This window comes from Cherax quadricarinatus, chromosome 27, assembly GCF_038502225.1.
Source record: "Cherax quadricarinatus isolate ZL_2023a chromosome 27, ASM3850222v1, whole genome shotgun sequence".
Classification (NCBI taxonomy): domain Eukaryota; kingdom Metazoa; phylum Arthropoda; class Malacostraca; order Decapoda; family Parastacidae; genus Cherax; species Cherax quadricarinatus.
Window position 1 is genome coordinate 37,923,517 of NC_091318.1, and position 25,987 is coordinate 37,949,503.

A 25,987-nucleotide genomic window follows, 5' to 3' on the forward strand; every position below is an offset into this window, starting at 1 on the left:
GCCATCACAGCAGGCTTCTTCAGGCAAAAATGCCTATAGAAACCTTCTCTGCAGGCAAAAATTTTGACAATTAAAATAGTCATGTGTTGCATATGTGTCTTATTCTTCAGATAAAAATTTATTCAGTACACACAGCTGAAATTAAAACAATATAAGGTATGAACAATAATGGTTAAAAGACAAGCTTTAAAGTTTAAATTAAGAATTTTAGCAATATTATTAGTAATATTTTAGAGAAATTATTAGTAATATTAGTCTGATCAGCTGTACACTGAGGAAGTCTTACCTCCGTGAATCCCTCTAAGATTCTAATTATGATGAAGAGTGTCGTGGAGACCCTGACGCATACAGGAGAGAGGAGTGTGAAGATGGAGTTGAGAAGGACTCCTATGCCAAACACAATCTTTACGCCTAGATACTCTGCCATTCGCCCTCCGATAAAATTAGTCACAGCGTATCCATAGAAGAACGAACCCAGGATGACGCCTTGAGTACCGTCGTCCCAGTCGAACTCGCCCTTCTGCGGAAAAGATCTTCTCACTCCCTTGTCACTATAGTCAAGCATACTAAATTTGCATATTTTTAACATTGTGCTTAATATATCAGAGGAGGTATTTATTTTTTTTTTTTTGTATTTTTACACGTAGTTTATTGGATATGGATATTATGTCCACTAATATAGAATTAATATTCCCTGAAGGATAACTCTTGATCAAAGAGGCTGACCAGATCAAGACTGAACAGGACTCTGTGAATACTTTGTGAGGATTTCAGTGTAGTGGAAGTGTTGTGCAGTTAGTGTGGAGGTTGATGAGTGGTGGTAGTGGGCCAAGATTATCATATATACAAACCTCAAAAAGCCTTAATTTACACATCTGCTTCCAGCACCATGAGCCATGCTTACCTGGAGGTTACCTGGAGGTTATTCCGGGGATCAACGCCCCCGCGGCCCGGTCCATGACCAGGCCTCCCGATGGATCAGGGCCTGATCAACTAGGCTGTTACTGCTGACCGCACGCAGTCCAACGTACGAGCCACAGCCCGGCTGATCCGGCACTGACTTTAGGTATCTGTCCAGCTCTCTCTTGAAGGCAGCCAGGGGTTTATTGGCAATTCCCCTAATGCTTGATGGGAGGCTGTTGAACAGTTTTGGGCCCCGGACACTTATGGTGTTTTCCCTTAGTGTAGCAATGGCGCCCCTACTTTTTATTGGGGGAATTTTGCATCGCCTGCCCAGTCTTTTACTTTCGTAGGGAGTGATTTCTGTGTGCAGATTTGGGACCATTCCCTCCAAGATTTTCCAAGTGTAGATTATGATATATCTCTCCCTCCTGCTTTCCAACGAGTACAAGTCAAGTGCTTCCAAACGTTCCCAGTAGTTAAGGTGCTTGACAGAACTTATACGTGCAGTAAAGGAAATCTGCGATTTCACCTGCTTTGAATGGAGATGTTAATTTACAGCAGTATTCCAGCCTAGAGAGAACAAGTGATTTGAAAAGGATCATCATGGGCTTAGCATCTCTCGTTTTGAAAGTTCTCATTATCCATCCTATCATTTTCTTTGCACGTGCGATCGTGGCACTGTTGTGATCCTTGAAAGTGAGATCCTCAGACATTACTACTCCCAGGTCCCTTACATTATTTTTCCGCTCTATTGTATGGCCGGAGTCGGTAGTATACTCTGTTCTAGTTATTATCTCCTCCAGTTTTCCATAACGGAGTAGTTGGAATTTGTCCTCATTGAACATCATATTGTTTACCGTTGCCCACTGGAAAACTTTGTTTATATCTTCTTGGAGGTTAACCGCGTCCTCAGCAGATGACAGCCTCATGCAGATCTTAGTATCATCCGCAAAGGATGATACGGTGCTGTGGTGTATATCTCTGTCTATGTCTGATATGAGGATAAGGAATAAGATGGGGGCGAGTACTGTGCCTTGTGGAACAGAGCTCTTCACTATGGCAGCCTCCGATTTAACTCTGTTGACCACTACTCTTTGTGTTCGATTTGTTAGGAAGTTGAAGATCCATCTCCCCACTTTCCCAGTTATTCTTTTAGCACGTATTTTATGGGCTATTACGCCATGGTCGCATTTGTCAAATGCTTTTGCAAAGTCTGTGTATATTACATCTGCATTCTGATTTTCTTCCAGTGCATCCAAGGCCATGTCATAGTGATCCAGTAGTTGTGAGAGGCAGGAGCGACCTGCCCTGAACCCATGTTGCCCTGGATTGTGCAGATTTTGGGAATCCAGGTGATTTGCAATCCTGCTTCTTAGCACTCTTTCAAAGATTTTTATGATGTGGGACGTCAGAGCTATTGGTCTATAGTTCTTAGCTAATGCTTTGCTGCCACCTTTATGGAGTGGGGCTATATCCGTTGTTTTAAGTGACTGTGGAATTTCACCCATGTCCAAGCTCCTCCTCCATAATGTACTTAGGGCACGCGAGAGGGGTTTCTTGCAGTTCTTAATGAAAACAGAGTTCCACGAGTCTGGGCCCGGGGCTGAGTGCATAGGCATGTTGTCAATGGCTTTTTCGAAATCTATCGGAGTTAGGGTAATGTCGGAAATCTGGCATACATTTATGGAGTTTTGAGGCTCATTCATGAAGAAATCATTTGGGTCGTCGATCCTCAGACCGATTAGTGGTTCACTAAACACAGAGTCGTACTGGGATTTCAATATTTCACTAATTTCCTTGTTGTCATCTGTGTAAGTCCCATCCTGTCTGAGTAAGGGCCCGATACTAGATGTGGTATTTGCCTTGTTTTTGGCATATGAAAAGAAATATTTTGAATTTCTTTCAATTTCACTAATGGCTTTAAGCTCCTCCTGCCTCTCCTGGTTCCTGTAAGAGTCATTTAGCTTAAGTTCGATAGTTTCCACTTCCCTGGTCAGCGCTTCCTTTCGTGTATCAGATATTCTAGCACTCCTGAGGAGCTCAGTGACTCTTCGTCGTCTTCTGCAGAGGGAGCGTCTTTTTCTCTCCAGTTTACTCCTGCTCTTCTTCTTTCTTAGGGGAATATGCCTATAACATGCTTCGGCTACCAGGAAGTTGATTCTTTCAAGGCACTGGTTTGGATCCATGTCATTTAAGACATCTTCCCAACATGTTTCGTTTAGGACATGGTTTACCTGGTCCCAGTTGATGTTCTTGTTGTTGAAGTTGTATTTTGTGAAAACACCTTCACAGGTACATGCATTCTGCTGATCAAGACCCCTATGCATGTACGTCTGGACTTCGAAATGACTTAGAAATGAATACGTGTCGATGTATGAAATAATTAGAGACAAGTGTTGGGGAAATAGAGTGTAGTGTTGAGAATAACGTGGAAGTGTGACCAGTCAGTTCCGCCAACCCCCTCATCACGGGGGAGGGAGAAGAGGCCAGACTGTAGGTGAAAATGAGGGAAAACACTGGATTTATGCAGTGCACATACCCACATCTGTCTTAATTAACGTGCATGGGAAACAAATAATGCTGTTTGTTGTAAGACAGTTTGATGCCCGGGTGTTGCGCATGTGTCTTAATTTCATCTTGTCGGTATTATATACCATTCTTGTACTACTACTACTATTACCACCACCTCTTCCTGCCTATATATAGCCGTCCTGCCCCACTTCTGGTTAGTGTGACTTTGTAAATGGTCCAAGTCGGACCGAAACGTCGTCGTAAGCTTCTTTCTTTTATGTGCGGGTTATTTGTGTAAGGTCATTGATATATATTATAAACAACAACGGACCCAAGACTGATCCCTGTGGAACGCCACTTGTTACAGATCCCCACTCAGATTTAACCCCATTTATGCACACTCTCTGCTTCCTATTAGTGAGCCATGACTCGATCCATGACAGCATTTCCCCCCAGTGAAGCATTTAGTTCTCTTAGTTAGGATTGTGTGAAGCAGCCTTGATTCAAAAAATTCCATGTATAGATTACTAAGAACAGGTGAAAGAAGATTTCCCATTGCCATACCAAATTTCTGAGCGTAAAACTTATCATTAAATACAAATTTTGCATCAACAATGCAAAGTTTAATAAGTTAAATGATAGTAGGAACTGGCAATGGTAAATCATAATTAACAAGTTCTTCAGATAAGAAACTTAATAAATCATCAACTGGAACTTTTGTAAACAAGGATGTAACATCAAAACTAACCATGTTGAAATCATTTAAGTCAGTCAAGGAGCTTAATTTATCAACTAAATCTATGTTGTTTTTAACATTAAAGTTAGAAATTTTACCAACAATAGGGCTCAAAATGTCGACAAGCCATTTGGATAATTTATACGAAACTGATCCTATGGAGCTAATAATTGGTTTGATTGGATTACCTGGTTTGTGTGTTTTTATTAGTCCATACATGTAAGGCAAAGATAGATTAGTGGAAGTAAATTATTTAATTAATTCATCTTTGCCTTTCAGTAGAAGTTTTATTGTTTTATTGAAATTGCTGTTAACGGTTTCTAAGGGATTCTTCCTAAGTTTAGAATAGGTTTCAGTATCATCTAAGAGATTATTAATTTTTTCTTGGTAATCATTTTCTTTCATAATTACTATTGCATTTATTTGATCTGCTTTGGTAAGGCGTAAATTTTTATTATTATTAAGTATATCATAAGACTTTAAGAATCTTTGAGGACAATTGGGAATGTTTTGTTTTATTAGTGGGTTGTCGTGAGGACCTGTCTAGTTGGGCCAACGGACCTACTGCAGTGTTCCTCTTTTCTTATGAGTCGGGTATTGCAGCGCGTCAGGTGTTTCTTTGTTGTGGGATATGATTGTGAGGTGTGATCTAGACACTTCATATCCCTTCCTTTGTTGTATTAATTTCATAGTTCCTTGACAATGTGAGTAGTCACGAATGCGCTTGGAATTTTTTATTTGGCTTAAATAGCAATGCACATCTTGCCATATAGGACAAGCGAAAATTTGTGTATGCAATAATTTCGCCGAAATCATTCTGATGCTAACGAAAAGAATGTATTTCACTGTGTTTGTTTAGTATTAAATTATTGCAAACAAATCTAAAATATATTTAATTGGGTTAAGCTAAAATAAATTGTGCTTGTTATAATAAGGTTAGGTAAGTTTTCTAAGATTCTTTTGGAGCAAAATTATTAATTTTTATATTAACATTAACAAGAAAAATATATCTTTAATCGTATAAGAGAAAATTTTTAAATGAGTTCTTGCTAATTGACCAGTTTTACATATTCAGCACGACATATATATATATATATATATATATATATATATATATATATATATATATATATATATATATATATATATATATATATATATATATATATATGTCGTGCCGAATAGATAAAACTTCCGATTTTACCTTAAATAGCAACGGTGTTCTTGCCGAATAAGGCAAGCGGAAATTTATGAATGCAATAATTTTGCAAAAATCATTCTGAATCTAATGAAAAAGATATATTTCACTGTTTATTATTAAATTATAGAAAACTTGTCAAAAATTTATTTTGCTTGATTAGGATAAATTAAACTGTACTTTTTATGATAAGGTTAAGTAAGTTTTCTAAGGTTCTTTTGTTACAAAATTATTAATTTTCACAGTGACATTAATAAAAAAAAAATTCTTTAAACGTATAAGAGAAAATTTTAGAAAGTGCTTAATATTAAATGAGTTCTTGCTAATTGACCAGTTTTACCTATTCGGCACGAAATATATATTAATTTAATTAACTTAATTCGCATTCTGGTAAGCAACATTGGTTTACTCACATAGTTTCCGGAGTCGTTATCATCGTAATCGTCTGGTACTGGGCACCCATCGTTATCGTATGTATTGTTGTAGTGTGCAGTGTTGTTTTCTTTCACCATAGCAACAATAGCAACGGAGAGGTTGACCCGCATGGCGTACACCAGAGACAGTCCCAGAAACCCCAGTAGTGCCAAAGTGTGGCGACAACCCCACAACTCCTTCGGCCCTGAGAAGAAGTACAAGGATAAAATGTGGTGTTGGAAAAGTTCAGTGTAATATGTTAGTGAATTTTCGATACATAATTCATCAGTGCACGAAGGAAATAACTGGCGTATGTTGGCGACATTATTAATCCTAAGACCTCTCTCTTGTTGAACTTTTTGTTCTCGTGTTCTTGGTGCTGTTGTTAGACTTCTCACTCAAAGAAAAATGTTTTCGAATACTCTTGTCATAAGTTGACCGATTCACTAGTACTCGTAGGTCCACTGTACTCACCTATTTGTGGTTGTAGGGGTCGAGACTCAGCTCATGGCCCCGCCTCTTCTCTGACCGCTACTGGGTCCTCACTCTCCCTGCTCAATGAGCTTTATCATACCTCGTCTTGAAACTATGTATTGTTCCTGCCTCCACTACATCACTTGCCAGACTATTTCACTTCCTAACAACTCTGTGGCTGAAGAAATACTTCCTAACATCCCTATGACTCATTTGAGTCTTCAACTTTCAATTGTGACTCCTTGTTTCTGTGTCCAGTCTCTGAAACATCCTGTCTCTGTCACCTTATCAATTCCAGGCAGTATTTTGTAGGTCGTTATCATGTCACCACTGACCCTCCTGTCCTCCAGTGTCGTCAGACCGATTTCCCTTAACCTTTCTTCGTAGGACAGTCCCCTTAGCTCTTGAACTAGCCTTGTCGCAAACCTTTGCACTTTCTCCAATTTCTTGACGTGCTTGACCCGGTGTGGGTTCCAAACTGGTGCTGCGTACTCCAGCATGGGCCTGACGTACACAGTGTAAAGAGTCATGAACAATTCCTTACGGATGTATCGGAACGTTATTCTCAGGTTTGCCAGGCGCCCATATGCCGCAGCAGTTATTTGGTTAATGTGTGCTTCCTGGGGCATGCTTTGTATTGTACTCACCCCAAGATCTTTCTCCTTGAGAAAGATTTGCAGTTTTTGGCCGCCTAGCCTATACTCTGTCTGCAGTCTTCTTTGCCCTTCCCCGATCTTCATGACTTTGCATTTGGCAGGGTTAAATTCTAGGAGCCCGTTGCTCGACCACGCATCCAACTTGTCCAGGTCTCTTTGTAGACCTGTCTGGTCCTCATCTGATTTAATTTTTCTCATTAACTTCACATCATCTGCAAATAAAGACACTTCTGAGTCTATCCCTTCCGTCATATCATTCACATATACCAAGAATAGCGCTGATCCTAGTAGTGACCCGTGACCCCTGTTGGACCCCGCTCGTCTCAGGCGCCCACCGTGATACCTTATCGTGTACCATGACTTGCTGTTCCCTCCCTGTCAGGTATTCCCTGATCCATTGCAGTACCTGATCCTCTAGTTTCTGCACTAATCTCTTGTTAGGAACTGTGTCGAAGGCTTTCTTGCAGTCCAAGAAAATGCAATCGACCCACCCCTCCCTCTCATGTCTTATTTCAGTTACCTTTTCATAAAACTCAAATAGGTTTGTGACACAGGATTTGCCTTCCATGAATCCGTGCTTGCTGCCATTTATAACCTTGCTCTGTTCCATGTGATTCCCCACTTTCCTCCTAATAATCTTCTCCATGACTTTGCATACTATACACGTCAGTGACACTGGTCTATAGTTTAGTTCTTCGTTTCTGTCCCCTTTCTTAAAGATGGGAATCACATATGCCGTGTTCCATACCTCAGGTAGTTGCCCAGTTTCAGGGCATGTGTTGACGATTGTGGTTAGTGGCACACACAGTGTCTCTGCTCCCTCTCTAAGGACCCACGGAGAGATGTCTGGTCCCACCTCCTTTGAGGTATCAAGGTCAATTATAAGCTCCTTCACTTCCTCCTCGGTTGTGTGTATTTCATCCAACACTTGTTGGTATATCCCTTGTTGGTGTACCCCTCTGTTATGTCTTTCCAGCGTCCCTTCTGCTTCCACTGTAAATACTTCCTGAAATCTCGTGTTGAGCTCTTCACATACTTCTTGGTCGTTTCTTGTGAGCTCCCCGCCTTCTTTCCCCAGCCTCATTGCCTGGTCCTTGACTGTTGTCGTCCTCCTGATGTAGCTGTAAAGTAGTTTCAGGTCAGACTTGACTTTCGATGCTATGTCGTTTTCGTACTGCCGTACTGTGCATAATCGTTTCTGGCTCGTTGACTAATCTCTTTATTTTCCTGGGTCCTTTGACTTCTGTGCTTTTTCCATTCTCTAGCACACTTAGTTTTTGCCTCCCTAAACCTCTGGTCTTCCCATTATTTCTGTTTCCCTAGAAAACAAACCTCTCCTCTGCCTCCTTGCATTTTGTTGTCATGTCCATTATTTCGTTTACTGATTTTCCTACCAACTCTCTCTCCCACTGAACCTCTTGCAGGAAGGTCCTCATACCTGTGTAGTCCCTCTTTTATAGTTTGGCTTTTCCCATTCTCTCCTGTTGCCCTCTCCACTTGTAGCTCTACGATGTATTCAAAGCTCAGAACCACGTGGTCCCTAGCTCCAAGGGGCCTTTCATATGTGATGTCCTCGATATCTGAGCTACTCAGGGTGAACACAAGGTCCAGTCTTGCTGGTTCATCTTCCCCTCTCTCTCTCTCTGGTAGTGTCCTTAACATATTGGTGCATGAGGTTTTCCAGTACCACATCCATTATCTTGGCTCTCCATGTTTCGGGACCTCCCATGTGTGTGTGTGTGTGTGTGTGTGTGTGTGTGTACACACGTATTGGTGGTCTCAGGGGTCGATCTGTAGTTTCTGGCCCAGCCTCTTTGTTGGTCGCTACTAGGTACACTCACACCCTGCTCTAAGAGACTTGTCGTACTGTTACGCTATTCGACTACATAACATAAATGAGAGTCCTGGCTTCTGAAGGGTAAACGACCTGCCTAGTTTAGGGGCATTTATATTGTTTAACACTGAAAAATAAACCAATCTAGGGACAGCTTTTACCTTTATACAAATTTTAAAGCATAAGTTTGTATGGTCTATGTATTACGAGGAAGAACACAAAGCTCACCTATTCAAAAGTATAATATATATATTAAGGTAACATATAAAATGTACAATGTACTCTACTACAACCAACATGACCACACTCCAGTTCACCTTTACCCAGTACTTACATTAGCTCACTAGCACACTGCTACTAGTGAGTAAAAAACAAATATTTATAAATAACAAAAAAAGGCACAATACCGTGACTGGAACGGTATTGTAAATGGTTCAAGTCGGACCGAAACGTCGTCGTAAGCTTCTCTCTTCTACGTGCGGGTTATTTGTGTAAATATTTATAAACTGAGAGGCTCTGTGACACCCTCCCCCCCCGTCCTTCTGCAGGCTGCTCAACCTGCAGGCTGTAAAAGCACTTTTCCAAAACTCAAACACTAATGCCTTATAGGTAAACATGAGAGCACTACTGCGACCCCTGAATGGATCACAATGTATATAATGTATATTACATGTTCACATAATTTTATATTGCTAATATTTGCAATATTAGCTAAATCGTAAATATAATGCTTTATATTATTTGACTTAGTTATATTATTAGATAAGATGTAACATTTACACCTTATTCAGTACTCATTGCTCGAGAGTGTTAAGTAGCTGCCGTATTGTCTAACTACTGTAACTACCGCCTTGCTTGTTTTGCTGCCGGCTTCTCTGTAGTTGCTGGGCAGCAGCAGTCCACGGAGAGCCACGTGACCAGGGTGGGGTGTTCACACCTCACCTGGGTGAGGAGACTCCCTTGCCTCTTGCTCGGGAGCTCTCTCTCTGTTGGACGATGATTCCAAATTGAACTCCCTCTCCAGCTCTCCCTTGTTGGCCCTAGTTGGAACATCATCTCTGTTGCTCTCTCTTGTTAGTTCTGTGTAACTCTGTTCACAGAGCATAGCCTGGACTTAGTGATTTTCGATGTTTTACTGAGGTTGTGTGTCACACTGACACTCTGAGAAACTCAGGTTCTGAGGTGTAGGCTCTGACCTAATTTGTACTGGTATCTGTGCACCGTCATAGTCGGGGATTTTCTTATGCTGAACTTAGATTCAGTAGTATGGGAGTTTTGTTACTTTTGTGGAGGATCTGCAGATGGTCCCTACTTAGGGTCCTTGTGTTATCTCCTTGTTCCTGATTCTGTGTTGCTGCTGCTTGTTATATTGCTGTTAGGCGAATCGGTCGTTTTACTGTTCAAGCAAACTGTTCTGATTGCCAGGTTGGTCAAGAAGTTAGTTTATGTGAGGACTTTTAGTCAGTCACTGGTTAAGTCGAGTCGAGTCTTGAGACATAGTGAACTACTTAGAGCACTTACACACATACACACAAACTTACTTGTATATATTAGTATTATGTTCTTAAATGCTAACAATGTACCAGACAGTACTTAAATGCCGTAAAGATATGATATGTGTCTTCAGCACAACACTACACGAGAGAAGTGTAGGAACTTGTATCCTATATTATGTTAAATTGATTACTTTGATTTACTTTGATATTGTCCATCTAGACAACTTTATCTTTATTAATAAACTTCTTAAATTTTAATTTCTTTAGTTAGTAGCCTACCAGTTGTAATCCTGAAGCACTATTGAATCTTACTACTAAATTCTAATGGATAATTGGACCAGGATACTGACTACTTGCTACAAAAACCCAGTAACAGGCTGGATGCTAGAGGGGCAGTCCTTTCTAGTATTCACTGGAAATCTCTATCATTATTAGAAATCGCATTTTTTGAAACAAGCACTTAAACCAGTAAACTAATCTATGGTATAAACTTAAAAAAAAAAAAAAAAAATCGCTACAAAGTCAAAGCTTGACATCTTAGGACATCTTGCTGGAGGTGCTGTGCTCAACTTACTGACTCACACACACCTCACTCTCTTCTCCTGGCCACTCCGACTGACAAGGAATAATAAACGTCCAGTTTAAGTACAAATCCCAGAAAATGACTTTATATATGGAGCGTTTATTTTGTACAATATTCATCAATACACTGCATAATATGCACCTCTTCTTAAAACTGTGTATGGATCATACTTCCTCTATATCACTCTCCAGATTGTTTCACTTCCTGATAACTTTAGTGCTGAAGAAATGCTTCTTAACATCCTTGTGACTCATCTGAGTTTTCAACTTCCAGTTGTGTCTCCTAGTTCCTTAGTCCCATCTCTGAAACAGTCTATCGTTGTTCATGTCAATTCCTCTCAATATTTCACAGGTCGTTATCATGTCATTCCTATCCCTCTGTCCTCTAGAGTCGTTAGGTTGATTTTCATTAACATCTCTTAGGACATAACCCTTAGCTCTGAGACTAGTCTTGCTGCAAACCTTTGCCTTTTCTCTAATTCCATACTACACCCGCATACTCCAATATGGACATAACTTACACAGTGTTCACTGTTGTGAATGACTCCTTGCATAGATGTTGAAATGCTATTCTTATGTTTGCCTGGCCGCAGGAGGATGTGTTTGGTGTGAAGCTCACCCAAAGATATTTTTTCTTGAGTGAGGTTTGTAGTCTTTGACCCCCCGAGCATGTACTTCAACTGCGGTCTTCTTTGTCCTTTCCCAAGCTTCATGATTTTGCACTTGCTGTGAAGAAATTTTCTCCAGGAGGGGGATATCAGCCCCCTTCAGCCACTTCCAGCCCTCTCAGAATGACGTGGTCACGCAGTCGCCGCTCCTTGCAAAAGTCCGGTGTTGCAAATAGTTTAGTTTAAGAAGAGACAGTCCATCTCTTACCTTAGCAGGACATTTAAGGAAAGTCCTGCTCCCACTTTATTGCCATTGTAAAGATAGTGTATATTATTGTCTATGCTTAAGACAGCAAGAATCAAGCATTCTTTTTTGCTTCATAGTGGAAGTTTAGCAAGGAAGCAAAAAGTACTAGGTCAGCTTTCCCTTTATGTGCTAGGGACAGTGACGGCGTAGGAGGCTGTGGCGTCTTCAGTTTACTTTTCACCCTACTGGGAGCCACACTGACTCCAGGATAACCAACAAAGAACACTGACCCGTGCATTTAGTGTGAACAAAGTGTCTCACAAAACACAAATACTTACAGAGAAGTGTGATCAGCTTATTTAGTGATAAGATTGTGAACAATAAAGACAAACCTTGTGGAACAGAGTGTATCAGTGTGTATATTCCTAGACTATGGAAAACGTGGACATCAAAGGACACTTCAGCTTCTATCAAGTCACCGATACCTGAACATTAAAATGGTATAAAATACCGACAGGTTGTTAGGTAAGACACATATGCAACAGTTAGGTATCTTTATTATGAAACGTTTCGCCTACACAGTAGGCTTCTTCAGTCAAGTACAGAAAAGTTGATAGAAGCAGAAGATACTTGAAGACGATGTAATCAGTCCATCACCCTTAAAGTTTTGAGGTGGTCAGTCCCTCAGCCTGGAGAAGAGCATTGTTCCATAGTATGAAACAATATGGAGATGAAGTGACAGAATGGAGCTTTTTATAGCGCCAAGAGGTGAGACGTAGGCCACTAGGAGAGGTAAGAACTCAGATGTTGAAAGGTCAGGTCCCTCTCAAATCCAGCCGCTCTCACTAGTGGAAGTTGTCGAAGTTGATTGCAGGTCTGTACCAAGATACCCTTGTGTTGCAGTGTCTGACAGATTGAACATTAAAATGGTATAAAATACCGACAGGTTGTTAGGTAAGACACATATGCAACAGTTAGGTATCTTTATTATGAAACGTTTCGCCTACACAGTAGGCTTCTTCAGTCAAGTACAGAAAAGTTGATAGAAGCAGAAGATACTTGAAGACGATGTAATCAGTCCATCACCCTTAAAGTTTTGAGGTGGTCAGTCCCTCAGTCTGGAGAAGAACATTGTTCCATAGTATGAAACAATATGGGGATGAAGTGACAGAATGGAGCTTTTTATAGCGCCAAGAGGTGAGACGTAGGCCACTAGGAGAGGTAAGAACTCAGATGTTGAAAGGTCATTAACTTCACATCATCTGGGAACAGGGACACCTCTGAGTCTATCCCTTCCATCATGTCATTCACATATAGAAGGCCTGGTCACAGACCGGGCCGCGGGGGCGTTGACCCCCGGAACTCTCTCTAGGTAAACTCCAGGTAAACATATACCAAAAATAGCACTGGTAGTAGGACCGACCTCTGTGGGACCCTGCTAACCACAGGTGCCCACTGTGATACGTCATCACATACCATAACTAACTGTTGCCTCCCTGTCAGATATTCTCTGATCCATTGTAGTACCCTTCCTGTTATACGTGTCTGATCCTCTAGCTTCTGCACTAATCTCTTGTGAGGAACTGTGTCAAAGGCCTTTTTGCAGTCCAAGAAGATGCAATCAACCCACCCGTCTCTCTCGTGTCTTACTTCTGTTACTTTATCATAAAATTCAAGAAGGTTTGTGACACAGGATTTGCCTTCCATGAATCAATGCTGGTTGTCATTTATACTCTTGTTCCGTTCCAGGTGCTCCATCACTCTGCTCCTGATAATCTTCTCCATAACTTTGCATACTATACACGTCAGTTACACAGGTCTGTAGTTTAGTGCGTCTTTTCTGTCTCCTTTTTTAAAAATGGGAACTACATTTGCCGTCTTCCATACCTCAGGTAGTTGCACAGTTTCAAGGGATGTGTTGAAGATTGTGGTTAGTAGCACACACAACATATCCGCTCCCTCTCTAAGGACTCACGGGGAGATGTTGTCTGGTCCCATTGCCTTGGAGGTATCAAGGTTACTTAGCAACTTCTTCACCTCCTCCTCAGCTGTATGTATGTCATTCAACACTTGGTGGTATATTCCTTGCTGGTGTCCCCCTCTGTTCTGTCCTCCCAGAGGCCTTCCTGTCTCCACTGTAAATTCTTCCTTAAATCTCATGTTGAGCTCCTCACATACGTCTTGATCGTTTCTTGTGAGTTCCCCGCCTTCTTTCTTCAGCCTGATCACCTGGGCTTTGACTGTTGTCTTCCTCCTAATGTGGCTATACAGCAGTTTCGAGTCAGACTTGCCTTTCGATGCTATGTCATTTTCGTACTGCCGCTGGGTTTCTCTCCTTATCTGTGCATACTCGTTTCTGGCTCTTCGACAATCTCTTTATTTTCTGGGTTCTTTGCCTCCTGTACCTTTTCCATTCTCTGGTGCACTAAGTTTTTGCCTCCCTACACCTTCGGGTAAACCAAGGGTTCTCTTTGTGTCTGTATGTGTGTGTAAGTGTATATGTGCTTGTTTAGGTATATGTGAGTGTGAGAGTGAGAGTGTGTGAATGGGAGTGAGCATGAATTTGTGTGTGTGAAGGTAGGTATATGAGGGGTAGGTGTGTTTATTTACTAACTCTTATGGGGTGCCCACTGCTAACGGTTGTGTATATGTGCACGTCATGTGTACATATAACTGTGGTGTGTGTGTGTGCATGTCACTTGTACACATGACTGGTAAGTGTGTGTGTGTGTACATTCATCACTTCTGCTTCCCATCCCTCAAACTTTGATAGTTGCATGCTAATATAGTATTTCTTACTTAACAATAATAAGAAAAATAATCCTTATTTCTACAAGTACTTGATTCAACTATACAGACTTAACTCATATCGTTGACATGCTAGATTACTTGCTTCTCTTATTATATACAGCCTGTACTGTCTGCACAGACAGCCCATGCTGTCTGCCAGCTAGTTCATATTTTGCGCCATGCTGGTGCTGCCACCTATAGGCCTTGCCACTTCAGTATGTCCAGACTTGCCTCTCTCTCACTCACACAGCTGCCTAGCAGCAAGACACAAGGCCTCCCAGCTCTCTCTCGTGGGATGGCCCTGCCCGGGCCATGGGCACAAACACACAAGCCTGTGTACCCACCACTACTTAACAATAAACAAAGAAGCCTCCGAAGACGTATCATTTACTCCCCGCTACCAGAACACCAAATAATCCTTTTTTTATAAATGGTGGAAAGCGGTGGTCGCAGCAGTTGTGTTTGCCCTGAGAGAGGAAGGAAGAGGTATGAAGTCATCTTCACTTCATCACCCCATACAACAAGCATCCGTCTCTCAACGAGTTATCCTGATGTCGTGTCTGCACGTTTGAGCATCTAGACACAGGTACAAGCAGGATCCAGCCGAAATTTGCCGAAATTCTCCGAGAATTGTAAGTGACCCCACGCTACAGTGTCCCATGCTGTTTCTCAAGTCACATGTTCAGCGTCACTTGTATGTTGCTGCTTTTGTTGTTCAGCTCAGCACAGCTGTTTAAGCAAGACAGAGGTGAGTTTTGTGGTGATTTCTGCGTCCAGTGTGAGCTTCTCCACGTGTTTGTGGGTGGGGGAGGAGGAGAGGAAGTGGCCGTTCCTCACCTTGCCCATGCTCGCCCTACTCACGCTCACCCGTCTACCATACACTCACCACTGCCCACTCCCTCTGCTGTGTTTTCTGCTGTTTTTCATGTGATTCATTGCCAGAGCTGTGTATCCGAGTGCCCGAGGCCACTCGAAGCTACATGGACCAGCATGCATGTAGATCACGTAGAGCCACGTAGATCACGACGCCACGTAGATCACGACGCCACATGGGTGTGGGCGATGTCACGTGGATCTACCTGCCACGTGAGTTACCAGATGTCCCAGGCCTCATGCTGTGGTGTGCTGCCCGCATCACATTGACGTCACCCATGATGCTGCCCGACTTCATGACATCACGATGTCTGCCTGACGTCACCTCGAGATGTCTGCTGACGTCACCTCGAGATGTCTGCTGACGTCACAGTGCTGCTGACGTCAGTGCTGCTGACGTCATCACGCCTGACATCACATGATGTCACCATCGAGTGTTCAGTAATTATTAAAATATTGTCGAGAAGACTAAGAGAAGATATATGTCGTGTGTTAATTAATTCCTCTCAGTCAGTGTTCTCACATGTTAGTGTACCGTGGGTGTGTGTAGTTTCCGTGTGTCTAGTGAGGTCTGAGCCAGACCTGAGTAGCACCACTGTGTTAAGTCACCCGTGTGACCAGTGTGTTTGACAGCTATCAGACAGCCCCGAGTGACCGAGCCCTCTTGTACAGAAAGCTTTTATGCTCGTCGCTCGTGATGTTCTGCAGAATCGTACCTGCTACGATTCCCATCGAGATTTGTTTCACTTCACCTCCAGACCTTCAGAGTGCAGTTATATGTAGAGAAACAAGTCTGGGGACGCTTAGACTAACCTCTGCTATAACTCCAACTGTCGAGAGAATGACACGCTGTGTCAGCCTCGTGTCACAAGCTTCAGTGAGCAGCCTGCACAAAGAAGATGTCACTTTGACTGCTAGCTCTCTCACTGCAGTCTGGTGTATGATGTTACGACTCCCAGATGTTTCGCCCAGTCGTCTCTGCCACGACTCGCTCCACAACTCGCTCCACGCTCGCCGGCAGTGACAGCCCAGCGACAGTACCAGTCGAGAAGTGTCCTCCTGAGTCGCTTGCCAGAAGTCCTGCCCAGTTGCCGAGTTTTGTCGACGCCTCACTCGAGGGCACCAGCATGTCGTGCCCCAGGTTGAGTGAAAACCTGCAGCGACTCCTACGATGACTGCTTCACCGTTCCAGAGGAGACCGTACCCTGTTACGTCACAGCTCAGCCGCAGCGATGTCTCCTGTGTTGCAGTATCTGTCCAGACGCAGGAAGGCGTGCAGTGATGCCCATCGACGCTCACTGCCTTTGACCACGATGTTTAGCACACCCCACATGTTTTTTTCTTCCCTCCCTGTAGGAAGTTTTTTTTCCAAGTTCATATGTATATACGTATATGTTTTTATTTTGTGTTCTGTGCCCTGTTCCTACGAGAGAGCGACCGAGTTCCTTTTACCACCAGTATTGTCGCGTCGGGACGACGCGCGGTAGGTGGCTGAGCGTATGTAGACAGCCTGTACTGTCTGCACAGACAGCCCATGCTGTCTGCCAGCTTAGTTCATATTTCGCGCCATGCTGGTGCTGCCACCTATAGGCCTTGCCACTTCAGTATGCCCAGACTTTCCTCTCTCTCACTCACACAGCGGCCTAGCAGCAAGACACAAGGCCTCCCAGCTCTCTCTCGTGGGATGGCCCTGCCCGGGCCATGGGCACAAACACACAAGCCTGTGTACCCACCACTACTTAACAGTAAACAAAGAAGCCTCCAAAGACGTATCATTTACTCCCCGCTACCAGAACACCAAATAATCCTTATAACCGGTTTAAAAGATGGCGTCTATTATCATTCCTGTGAGCTTGGTCTCTGTGAGAGCTATGATGTTTGGCAATGTCTCTGTGTGTGTACTCACCTAATTGTGGTTGCAAGGGTCGAGACTCAGCTCCTGGTGTGTGTGTGTATGTGTGTGTGTGTGTGTGTGTGTGTGTGTATGTGTGTGTGCATGTGTATGTATGTGTGTGTGTGTGTGTGTGTGTGTGTGTGTGTGTGTGTGTGGGTGTGTGTGTGTGTGTGCATGTGTGTGTGTGTGTGTGTGTGTGTGTGTGTGTGTGTGTGTGTGTGTGTGTCTGTCTGTCTGTCTGTCTGTCTGTGTCTGTGTCTATGTGTGTGCTAATTACCATTTTGTTCTATGCACATGTCGATTACACTCTAGATTGGTTGCATATGTGTGCGTATGTGTATGAGCATATATGTGTGTGTTTGTGTGCGAGTGTACTCACCTAGTTGTGGTTGCAAGGGTCGATTCATGACTCGTTGTTGCCTCCCTGTCAGGTATTCCCTGATCTATTGCAGTGCCCTCCCTGTTATATGCCCCTGATCCTCCAGCTTCTGCACTAATCTCCTGTGGGGAACTGTGTCAAAGGCCTTCCTGCAGTCTAGGAAAACACAATCAACCCACCCCTCTCTCTCGTGTCTTACTTCTGTTACCTTGTCATAAAACTCCAGAAGGTTTGTGACACAGGATTTGCCTTCTATGAACCCATGCTGGTTTTCATTTATAATCTTGTTCCGTTCCAGGTGTTTTGCCACTCTTCTCCTGATAATCTTCTCCGTGACTTTATACACAATACATGTCAGAAACACAGGTCTGTAGTTTAGTGCCTCATTTCTGTTTTCTTTCTTAAATATGGGGACTACATTTGCTGTCTTCCATTTCTCAGGTAGTTGCCCAGTTTCAAGGGATATGTTGAAGATTGTGGTTAAGGGCACACACAGCATCTCTGCTCCTTCTCTAAGGACCCATGGGGAGATGTCCGGTCAAATCGTCTTTGATGTAACAAGGTCACTTAGCAGCTTCTGCACCTCCTCCTCGTTTGTTCGTATGTCATCCAACACTTGTTGGTATATTCCCTCTTGATGTTTCCTTCTGTGCTGTCTTCCCGAAGCCCTTCCTGTCTCTACTGTAAAAACTTCCTTAAATCTCCTGTTCAGCTCCTCACATACCTCCTGATCATTTCTTGTGAGTTCTCCACCATCTGTCCTCAATCTGATCACCTGGTCTTTGACTGTATTCCTCCTGATGTGGCTATACAACAGTTTCGGGTCAGTCTTGATTTTCGATAGTATGTTATTTTCATACTGATGCTGGGCCTCCCTCCTTACTTGTGCATACTCGTTCCTGGCTCTGCGACTGATCTCCTTATTTTCATGTGTTCTCTGCCTTCTGTACTTTTTCCATTCTCTATCGCACTTTGTTTTTGCCTCCTTACACCTTCGGGTAAACCAGTGGCTCGTTCTGGTCTTCCCATTGTTTCTGTTCCCCTTGGGAATAAACCTTTCCACTGCCTCCTTGCATTTCGTTGTTACATATTCCATCATTTCATTTACTGGCTTTCCTGCCAGTTCTCTGTCCCACGGAACCTCCTGCAGGAAGTTCCTCAACCCTATGTAGTCCCCTCTTTTATAGTCAGGCTTTTCCCATTCAACTCCTGTTACTCTCTCCACTTGCAACTCTACTATGTATTCACATCACAGAACCACGTGGTCACTAGCTCCTAGGGGACTCTCATATTTGATGCCCTAATTGTCTGAACTGCCCAGGGTGAACACAAGGTCCAATCTTGCTGGTTCATCCTCCCCTCTCACTCGGGTAGTGTCCTTAACATGTTGGTGCATAAGGTTTTCCAGCACCACATCCAACATCTTGGCTCTCCATGTTTCGGGACCCCCATGTGGCTCCAGGTTTTCCCAGTCAATCTCCCTGTGGTTGAAATCCCCCATAACCAGCAACTTTGCTCTGCTGGAGTGAGCTCTTCTTGCCACCTCAGCAAGTGTGTCCACCATTGCTCTGTTGCTCTCTTCATATTCCTCTCTTTGCCTCCTACAGTTCTGTGGTGGATTATACATCACTGCAATGACCACCTTGTGCTTTCCATACTGAAGTGTACCTACTATGTAGTCTCTTTCTCCCGTCTCGTCTATGCCTCCCATTTTCTCGAATTTCCATCTGTTTTTTATGAGCAGAGCAACCCCTCCTCCCCCTCTGCCCCTTCTATCTTTCCTCATCCTGGTGGGAAGATTGCATCTGTTATTGTCTCTGTGAGTTTTGTTTCTGTAACTGCTATGATGTCTGGGGACTTCTCATTGATTCTTTCTTGCCATTCCTCATGTTTATTCGTTAATCCATCCGCATTTGTGTACCAAACCTTCAACCTCTCTTCTAATACTGTAACTGTGGTGCGGGGGGTGGGAACAGAGGGATCGGTGTGTGATGGTTGGTTTGGATTGTTCAGTTGCCTTGGGGGTGTCGTGGCTGGAGTCCTTCTGCAGGTGTTTCTGGGGGGTGTGCTTGTCCTTCCACTTGTTCCTCGGTTATTCTGCTCTCCTTTTTCATTTCCTCCCATTCCTCCTTTCGTTTTTGCATTCTCTCTTTCAGTATCATCCTTTCCTCCTGTGTTCTGTCTCGATCGAGGTACACACTCATGAACTCCTGTTTGCCTCTCAGCCGTGCTTTCTCCTGCAGGATCATGGTTCGGGTTGATTCTGCCTTGAAAATTACTTTGAGAGGCCGATTCCTTTTTTTTTGTGAACCACCCGATTCTCTGAAAATTTGCCACCTGGGTCATGTCTCCCTCGCCTATCACCTTCATGATACCTTCAATCGCTTTTTTCTCCACCTGCTTTCTTTCATCATAGGTTTTCCCTTTAGCTTTGTCTAGCCCATAGACAAAAACTGATCTCTCCCTTTCCACCTCCCACTGTGACTCCCATTGCATCCTCTGAGGTGTTTTAGTTCCTTCTTGTGGAGTGTTCCTTCCTTCAGTCCCTTCCCTAGCTATGGCCCCTATGCTCATTGGTTTGTCCTTCCTGCTCACCTGTGCCTGGCCCCCACAAGTGTCTGGTAAGGTCCCTGCTCATGTCCTAGTTTCTTCAATGTCTTTCAACCTCTCATTCTGTCCTAGAATGCTTCCTGCCTTTGTTTTGGCCCTGTGTGGGTTTGACAGGACCTCTGCATACAGTTTAGCTTCACATGCGCCCTTCAGACCCGTTGTCTGTGTCGGATGTAGCCATTGCCGATGCTACTTCTGTAATATCTTTGTCTCTATGCTGTTTCAGATGTCTCAGCTCCTCTTCTAATCTCTGTATCTTGGTTTCTGCTACTGTGGCATGTTGCTTCCACCTGCATTCTGCTGCTAACCTCTCCTCCATCTTCCTTTCCAGCTCATCTAGTCTCCTTCCCCAGTCTTCCTCCCTTTTTTTGAGCTGTCTGTGTGTGAGTGTGTGCTTTTATGTGTGTGTGTGTTTATGTGTGTGTGTATGTGTGTGTGTGTGTGTGTATGTGTGTGCATATGTGTGTGTGTGTGTGTGCATGTGTGTGTGTGTGTGTGTGTTTGTAAGGGACCTATATTGTTTATCCATGCCTGCACACTGGTGTTTTACCTCCTAACCCCTATTCATCTCATCCTTATTAAATGCTAATAAATACTTCTGACACTCAGACCCTCTAGGGGTGAGTGGTCTCTTAACTTTCAGCTATGAGAAATGGCAATGAAATGGTAGTAGTGGGCTACTTGTTATCATTGCTGGCACTGTCGCGCTGTGTCTGATCCTTCCAAATAATTCCGCAGATAGCTTGATCATCTGACTACAATCATATTCACTCCTCTCGTTCTCTTAAGGTTTCCACTTATCTTCCCAGATATTTACACTTCTTTCCATATTTTTTGACAGGAAACCTGTCTATGGGCAGCTTACCAGAAGAAATCAGAAACATGTCTGGAACAGGTGTAGAAGCCTTCAAGAGGAAACTGGACAAGTATCTTCACCGGGTGCCAGATCAACCAGGCTATGATGGATATGTGGGGCTGCGAGCCTTCAGCAGCAACCACCTGGCTGACCGGGCAAGCACCAGACGAGGCTGGTCCATGACCGGGCTCCAAAAATAGTGAGACTCTCCAAACTTTTCAAAGATATATCAAAGGCAGCAGATGCCCGAGAATGATGCTACTCTGCAGTTTTCCCTCTAGTTTTGTGTCATGTTTTGTTTCTTTGTGTTTGTTGTATTCTCACTCACTGTAATGCTTCGTTTGCTGCTCGCCCACTAGACTAACCTATCTCTGCACTTATCTCTCTCACTTTGAGTCACCACTTGTCCTATTGATACTTGTATTATTATGATCAATAATGGCAGCAGCAGCGCCTGCCTGGTAGGTGTGTCTCACCCTCTCTCTTCTATCCAATATTGGCACTTTTAAATTTGCTATAAAACTGTGCTCTTTCCCTTACCTTTCTCACTTTGGTAATCTCGTTTCTCACTTTTAGGGTTATTCACTGACCCCATCACGACTACCGACCTCTTCAAGTTACTAAATACACCCTGAAAACTGTAAGATACAGGGAGCCCTAATGTTGCTGTTAGACTCGTGACCAAGCTATGTGTGTGCGTGTGTGTGTGTGTGTGGACACACACACACACACACACACAGAGCAAGTGGCTGGACACAGCAAATGGCTGGACACCTGGTCCAGCCATTTGCTGGACCAGGTGTCCAGTCTGTCCAGGTCTCTTTGAAGTCCTGCCTGGTCCTCATCTGATTTAATTCTCCTCATTAACTTCACATCGTCTGCGAACAGGGACACTTCTGAGTCTAACCCTTCCATCATGTCATTCACATATACCAAAAATAGCAATGGCTCTAGGACCGACCCATGTGGAACCCCGCTCATCACTGTGATACATCATTACATACCATGACTCGTTGTTGCCTCCCTGTCAGGTATTCTCTGATCCATTGCAGTGCCCTTCCTGTTACATGCGCCTGATCCCCTAGCTTCTGCGCTAATCTCTTGTGAGGAACTGTGTCGAAGGCCTTCTTGCAGTCCAAGAAGATGCAAGCAACCCACCCCTCTCTCTCGTGTCTTGTTTCTGTTACTTTATCATAAAACTCCAGAAGGTTTGTGACACAGGATTTGCCTTCTATGAATCCGTGCTCGTTGGCGTTTATACTCTTGTTCCGTTCCAGGTGCTCCACCACTCTCCTCCTGATAATCTTCTCCATAACTTTCCATACTATACACGTCAGTGACACAGGTCCTCAGCCTTATCACCTGGTCTTTGACTGTTGTCTTCCTCCTAATGTGGCTATACAGCAGTTTCGGGTCAGACTTGACTTTCGATGGTATGTCGTTTTCGTACTGTCGCTGGGACTCCCTCCTTATCTGTGCATACTCGTTTCTGGCTCTTCTACTAATCTCATTTTCCTGGGTCCTTTTGCCTCCTGTACCTCTTCCATTCTCTTGTGCACTTAGTTTTTGCCTCCCTACATCTTCGGGTAAACCAAGGACTCGCTTTGGTCTTCCTATTATTTCTGTTTCCCTTGGGAACAAACCTTTCCTCTGTACTCACCTATTTGTACTCACCTATTTGTGGTTGCAGGGGTCGAGTCACAGCTCCTGGCCCCGCCTCTTCGCTGATTGCTACTAGGTCCTCTCTCTCCCTGCCCCATGAGCTCTATCATACCTCGCCTTAAAACTATGTATGGTTCCTGCCTCCACCACATCACTTTCTAGGCTATTCCATGGCCTGACTACTCTATGACTGAAGAAATACTTCCTAACATCCCTTTGATTCATCTGAGTCTTCAACTTCCAATTGTGACCTCTTGTGTCTGTGTCCCATCTCTGGAACATCCCGTCTTTGTCCACCTCGTCTATTCCGCGCAGTATTTTATATGTCGTTATCATGTCTCCCCTGACCCTCCTGGCCTCCAGTGTCGTCAGGCCGATTTCCCTCAACCTTTCTTCATAGGACAATCCCCGTAGCTCTGGGACTAGTCTTGTTGCAAACCTTTGCACTTTCTCTAATTTCTTGACGTGCTTGACTAGGTGTGGATTCCAAACTGGTGCTGCATACTCCAGTATGGGCCTGACGTAGATGGTGTACAGAGTCTTAAACGAATCCTTACTGAGGTATCGGAACGCTATCCGTAGGTTTGCCAGGCGCCCGTATGCTGCAGCAGTTATCTGATTGATGTGCGCCTCAGGAGATATGCTCGGTGTTATACTCACCCCCAGATCTTTTTCCTTTAGTGAGGTTTGCAGTCTTTGGCCATCTAAACTATATTGTGTCTGCGGTCTTCTTTGCCCTTCCCCAATCTTCATGACTTTGCATTTGGCAGGGTTAAATTCTAGGAGCCAGTTGCTGGACCAGGCTTGTAGCCTGTCCAGATCTCTTTGTAGTCCTGCCTGATCCTCGTCCGATTCGATTCTTCTCATTAACTTCACATCGTCTGCAAACAAGGACACTTCTGAGTCTATCCCTTCCGTTATGTCGTTCACGTATACCAAGAACAGCACAGGTCCTAGGACTGACCCCTGTGGAACCCCGCTTGTCACAGGCGCCCACTCTGACACCTCGTCGCGTACCATGACTCGTTGTTTCCTCCCTGTCAGATATTCTCTGATCCATTGCAGTGCCTTTCCTGTTATGTGTGCCTGGTCCTCTAGCTTTTGCAGTAACCTCTTGTGAGGAACTGTGTCGAAAGCCTTCTTGCAGTCCAAAAATACGCAGTCGATCCACCCCTCTCTCTCTTGTCTTACTTCTGTCACCTTGTCATAAAACTCTAGTAGGTTTGTGACACAGGATTTTCCTTCCCTGAAACCGTGCTGGTTGTCAATTATACACTTGTTTCTTTCCAGGTGCCCCACCACTCTCCTCCTGATGATCTTCTCCATGACCTTGCATACTATACACGTTAGAGATACAGGTCTGTAGTTTAGTGCCTCATGTCTGTCTCCCTTTTTAAAAATTGGGACTACATTTGCCATTTTCCATACCTCAGGGAGTTGCCCAGTTTCAAATGATGTGTTGAAGATCTTTGTTAATGGCTCACACAATATCTCTGCTCCCTCTTTAAGGACCCATGGAGAGATGTTGTCTGGTCCCACCGCCTTTGAGGTGTCAAGTTCGCATAGCAGCTTCTTCACCTCCTCCTTGGTTATATGTACCTCATCCAGCACTTGCTGGTGTGCCCCCCTGTTCTGATTTCTTGGAGTCCTACTGGTTTCCACTGTAAATACCTCTTTAAATCTTGTGTTGAGCTCCTGACATACCTCTCGGTCGTTTCTTGTGAATTCCCCATCACCCTTCCTCAGTCTGATTACCTGGTCCTTGACTGTTGTTTTCCTCCTGATGTGGCTGTACAACAGCTTCGGGTCAGTCTTTACTTTTGATGCTATGTCATTTTCATATTGTCTCTGAGCCTCCCTTCTTATCTGTGCATATTCGTTTCTGGCTCTTCGGCTGATTTCTTTATTTTCCTGAGTTCTCTGTCTTCTGTACCTTTTCCATTCTCTATTACACCTAGTTTTTGCCTCCCTACACCTTTGGGTGAACCAAGGACTCGTTCTGTTCTTCCCATTATTTCTGTTTCCCTTGGGAACAAACCTCTCCTCTGCCTCCTTGCATTTTGTTGCTACATAGTCCATCATTTCTTGTACTGGTTTTCCTGTCAGTTCCCTCTCCCACTGAATGTCTTGAAGGAAGTTCCTCATGCCTGAGTAGTTCCCCCTTTTGTAGTTTGGTTTTTCCCAGCCTATTCCTGCTACTCTCTCCACTTGGAGCTCAACTATGTAGTCGAAGCACAGAACCACATGATCACTAGCTCCCAGGGGCCTTTCATACATGATACCCTCGATGTCCGAACTACTCATGGTGAATACAAGGTCCAACCTTGCTGGTTCATCCTCTCCTCTCTCTCTGGTAGTGTCTCTAACATGTTGATGCATGAGGTTCTCCAGTACCACATCCATCATCTTGGCTCTCCATGTTTCGGGACCCCCATGGGGCTCCAGGTTTTCCCAGTCAATCTCCTTGTGATTGAAATCACCCATAACTAGTAACTTTGCTCCCCCCATGTGTGCTCTCCTGGCCACCTCGGCTAGTGTGTTGATCATTGCGCTGTTGCTCTCATCGTATTCTTCTCTTGGCCTCCTGCAGTTCTGTGGTGGGTTGTACATTACTGCAATTATCACCTTATGTCCCTCAGACTGGATTGTTCCTACTAAGTAGTCCCTTTCGCCCATGCCATCCATTCCTTCCATTTTCTCAAAACCCCACTGGTTTTTAATGAGCAGTGCAACTCCTCCTCCCCCTCTCCTCCCTCTGTCTTTCCTGAAGATTTGATATCCGGATGGAAAGATTGAATCTGTTATTATTCTGGTGAGTTTTGTTTCTGTGAGTGCTATTATGTCTGGGGATGTCTCTTTGATTCTTTCGTGCCACTCCTCATACTTGTTTGTTATTCCATCTGCATTTGTATACCACACCTTCAACTTCTTTTCTAAGACTGTAGTCTGGGAAGTATATTGGGGTTGGGGAAGTGGGAGACCTGGTAAGGAACTATGGGTTGTTGCTGTGGGGGTGAAGTTTGTAATGTAGTGGGTGGGGGCATTGGATGTGGCATGGGTGTTTTGATTTAGAGTGTTTGGTTGCACTGGGGTTGACCTGGTTGGGAGGCTTCTATAGAAAGTTGTGAGGGAGGCTGTATTAGATCTTCTTCCTCGGTCTGGGATCTCCTGTCTGTCTTCTCCATCCCCTCTCTTTCCTCCTTTCGCCTTTGTACCATCTCTCTCAGTTTCTTCCTTTCTTCTTGTGTTCTGTCGCGGTCGAGA

At 43.9% G+C, this 25,987-nt stretch overlaps 1 protein-coding gene across 1 annotated transcript in view; it reads right to left on the reverse strand.

The window, feature by feature from the left end:
- LOC128691015 (sialin) overlaps nucleotides 1-25,987 on the reverse strand; it is a 139,242-nt gene that overhangs the window by 71,272 nt on the left and 41,983 nt on the right. The window contains exons 3-4 of the mRNA XM_070089261.1: nucleotides 5,762-5,967; nucleotides 287-520 (exon numbers count right to left, since the gene is read on the reverse strand). Of these exons, the coding sequence (XP_069945362.1) occupies nucleotides 287-520; nucleotides 5,762-5,967 (440 nt within the window). The remainder of the gene's footprint in view (nucleotides 1-286; nucleotides 521-5,761; nucleotides 5,968-25,987) is intronic.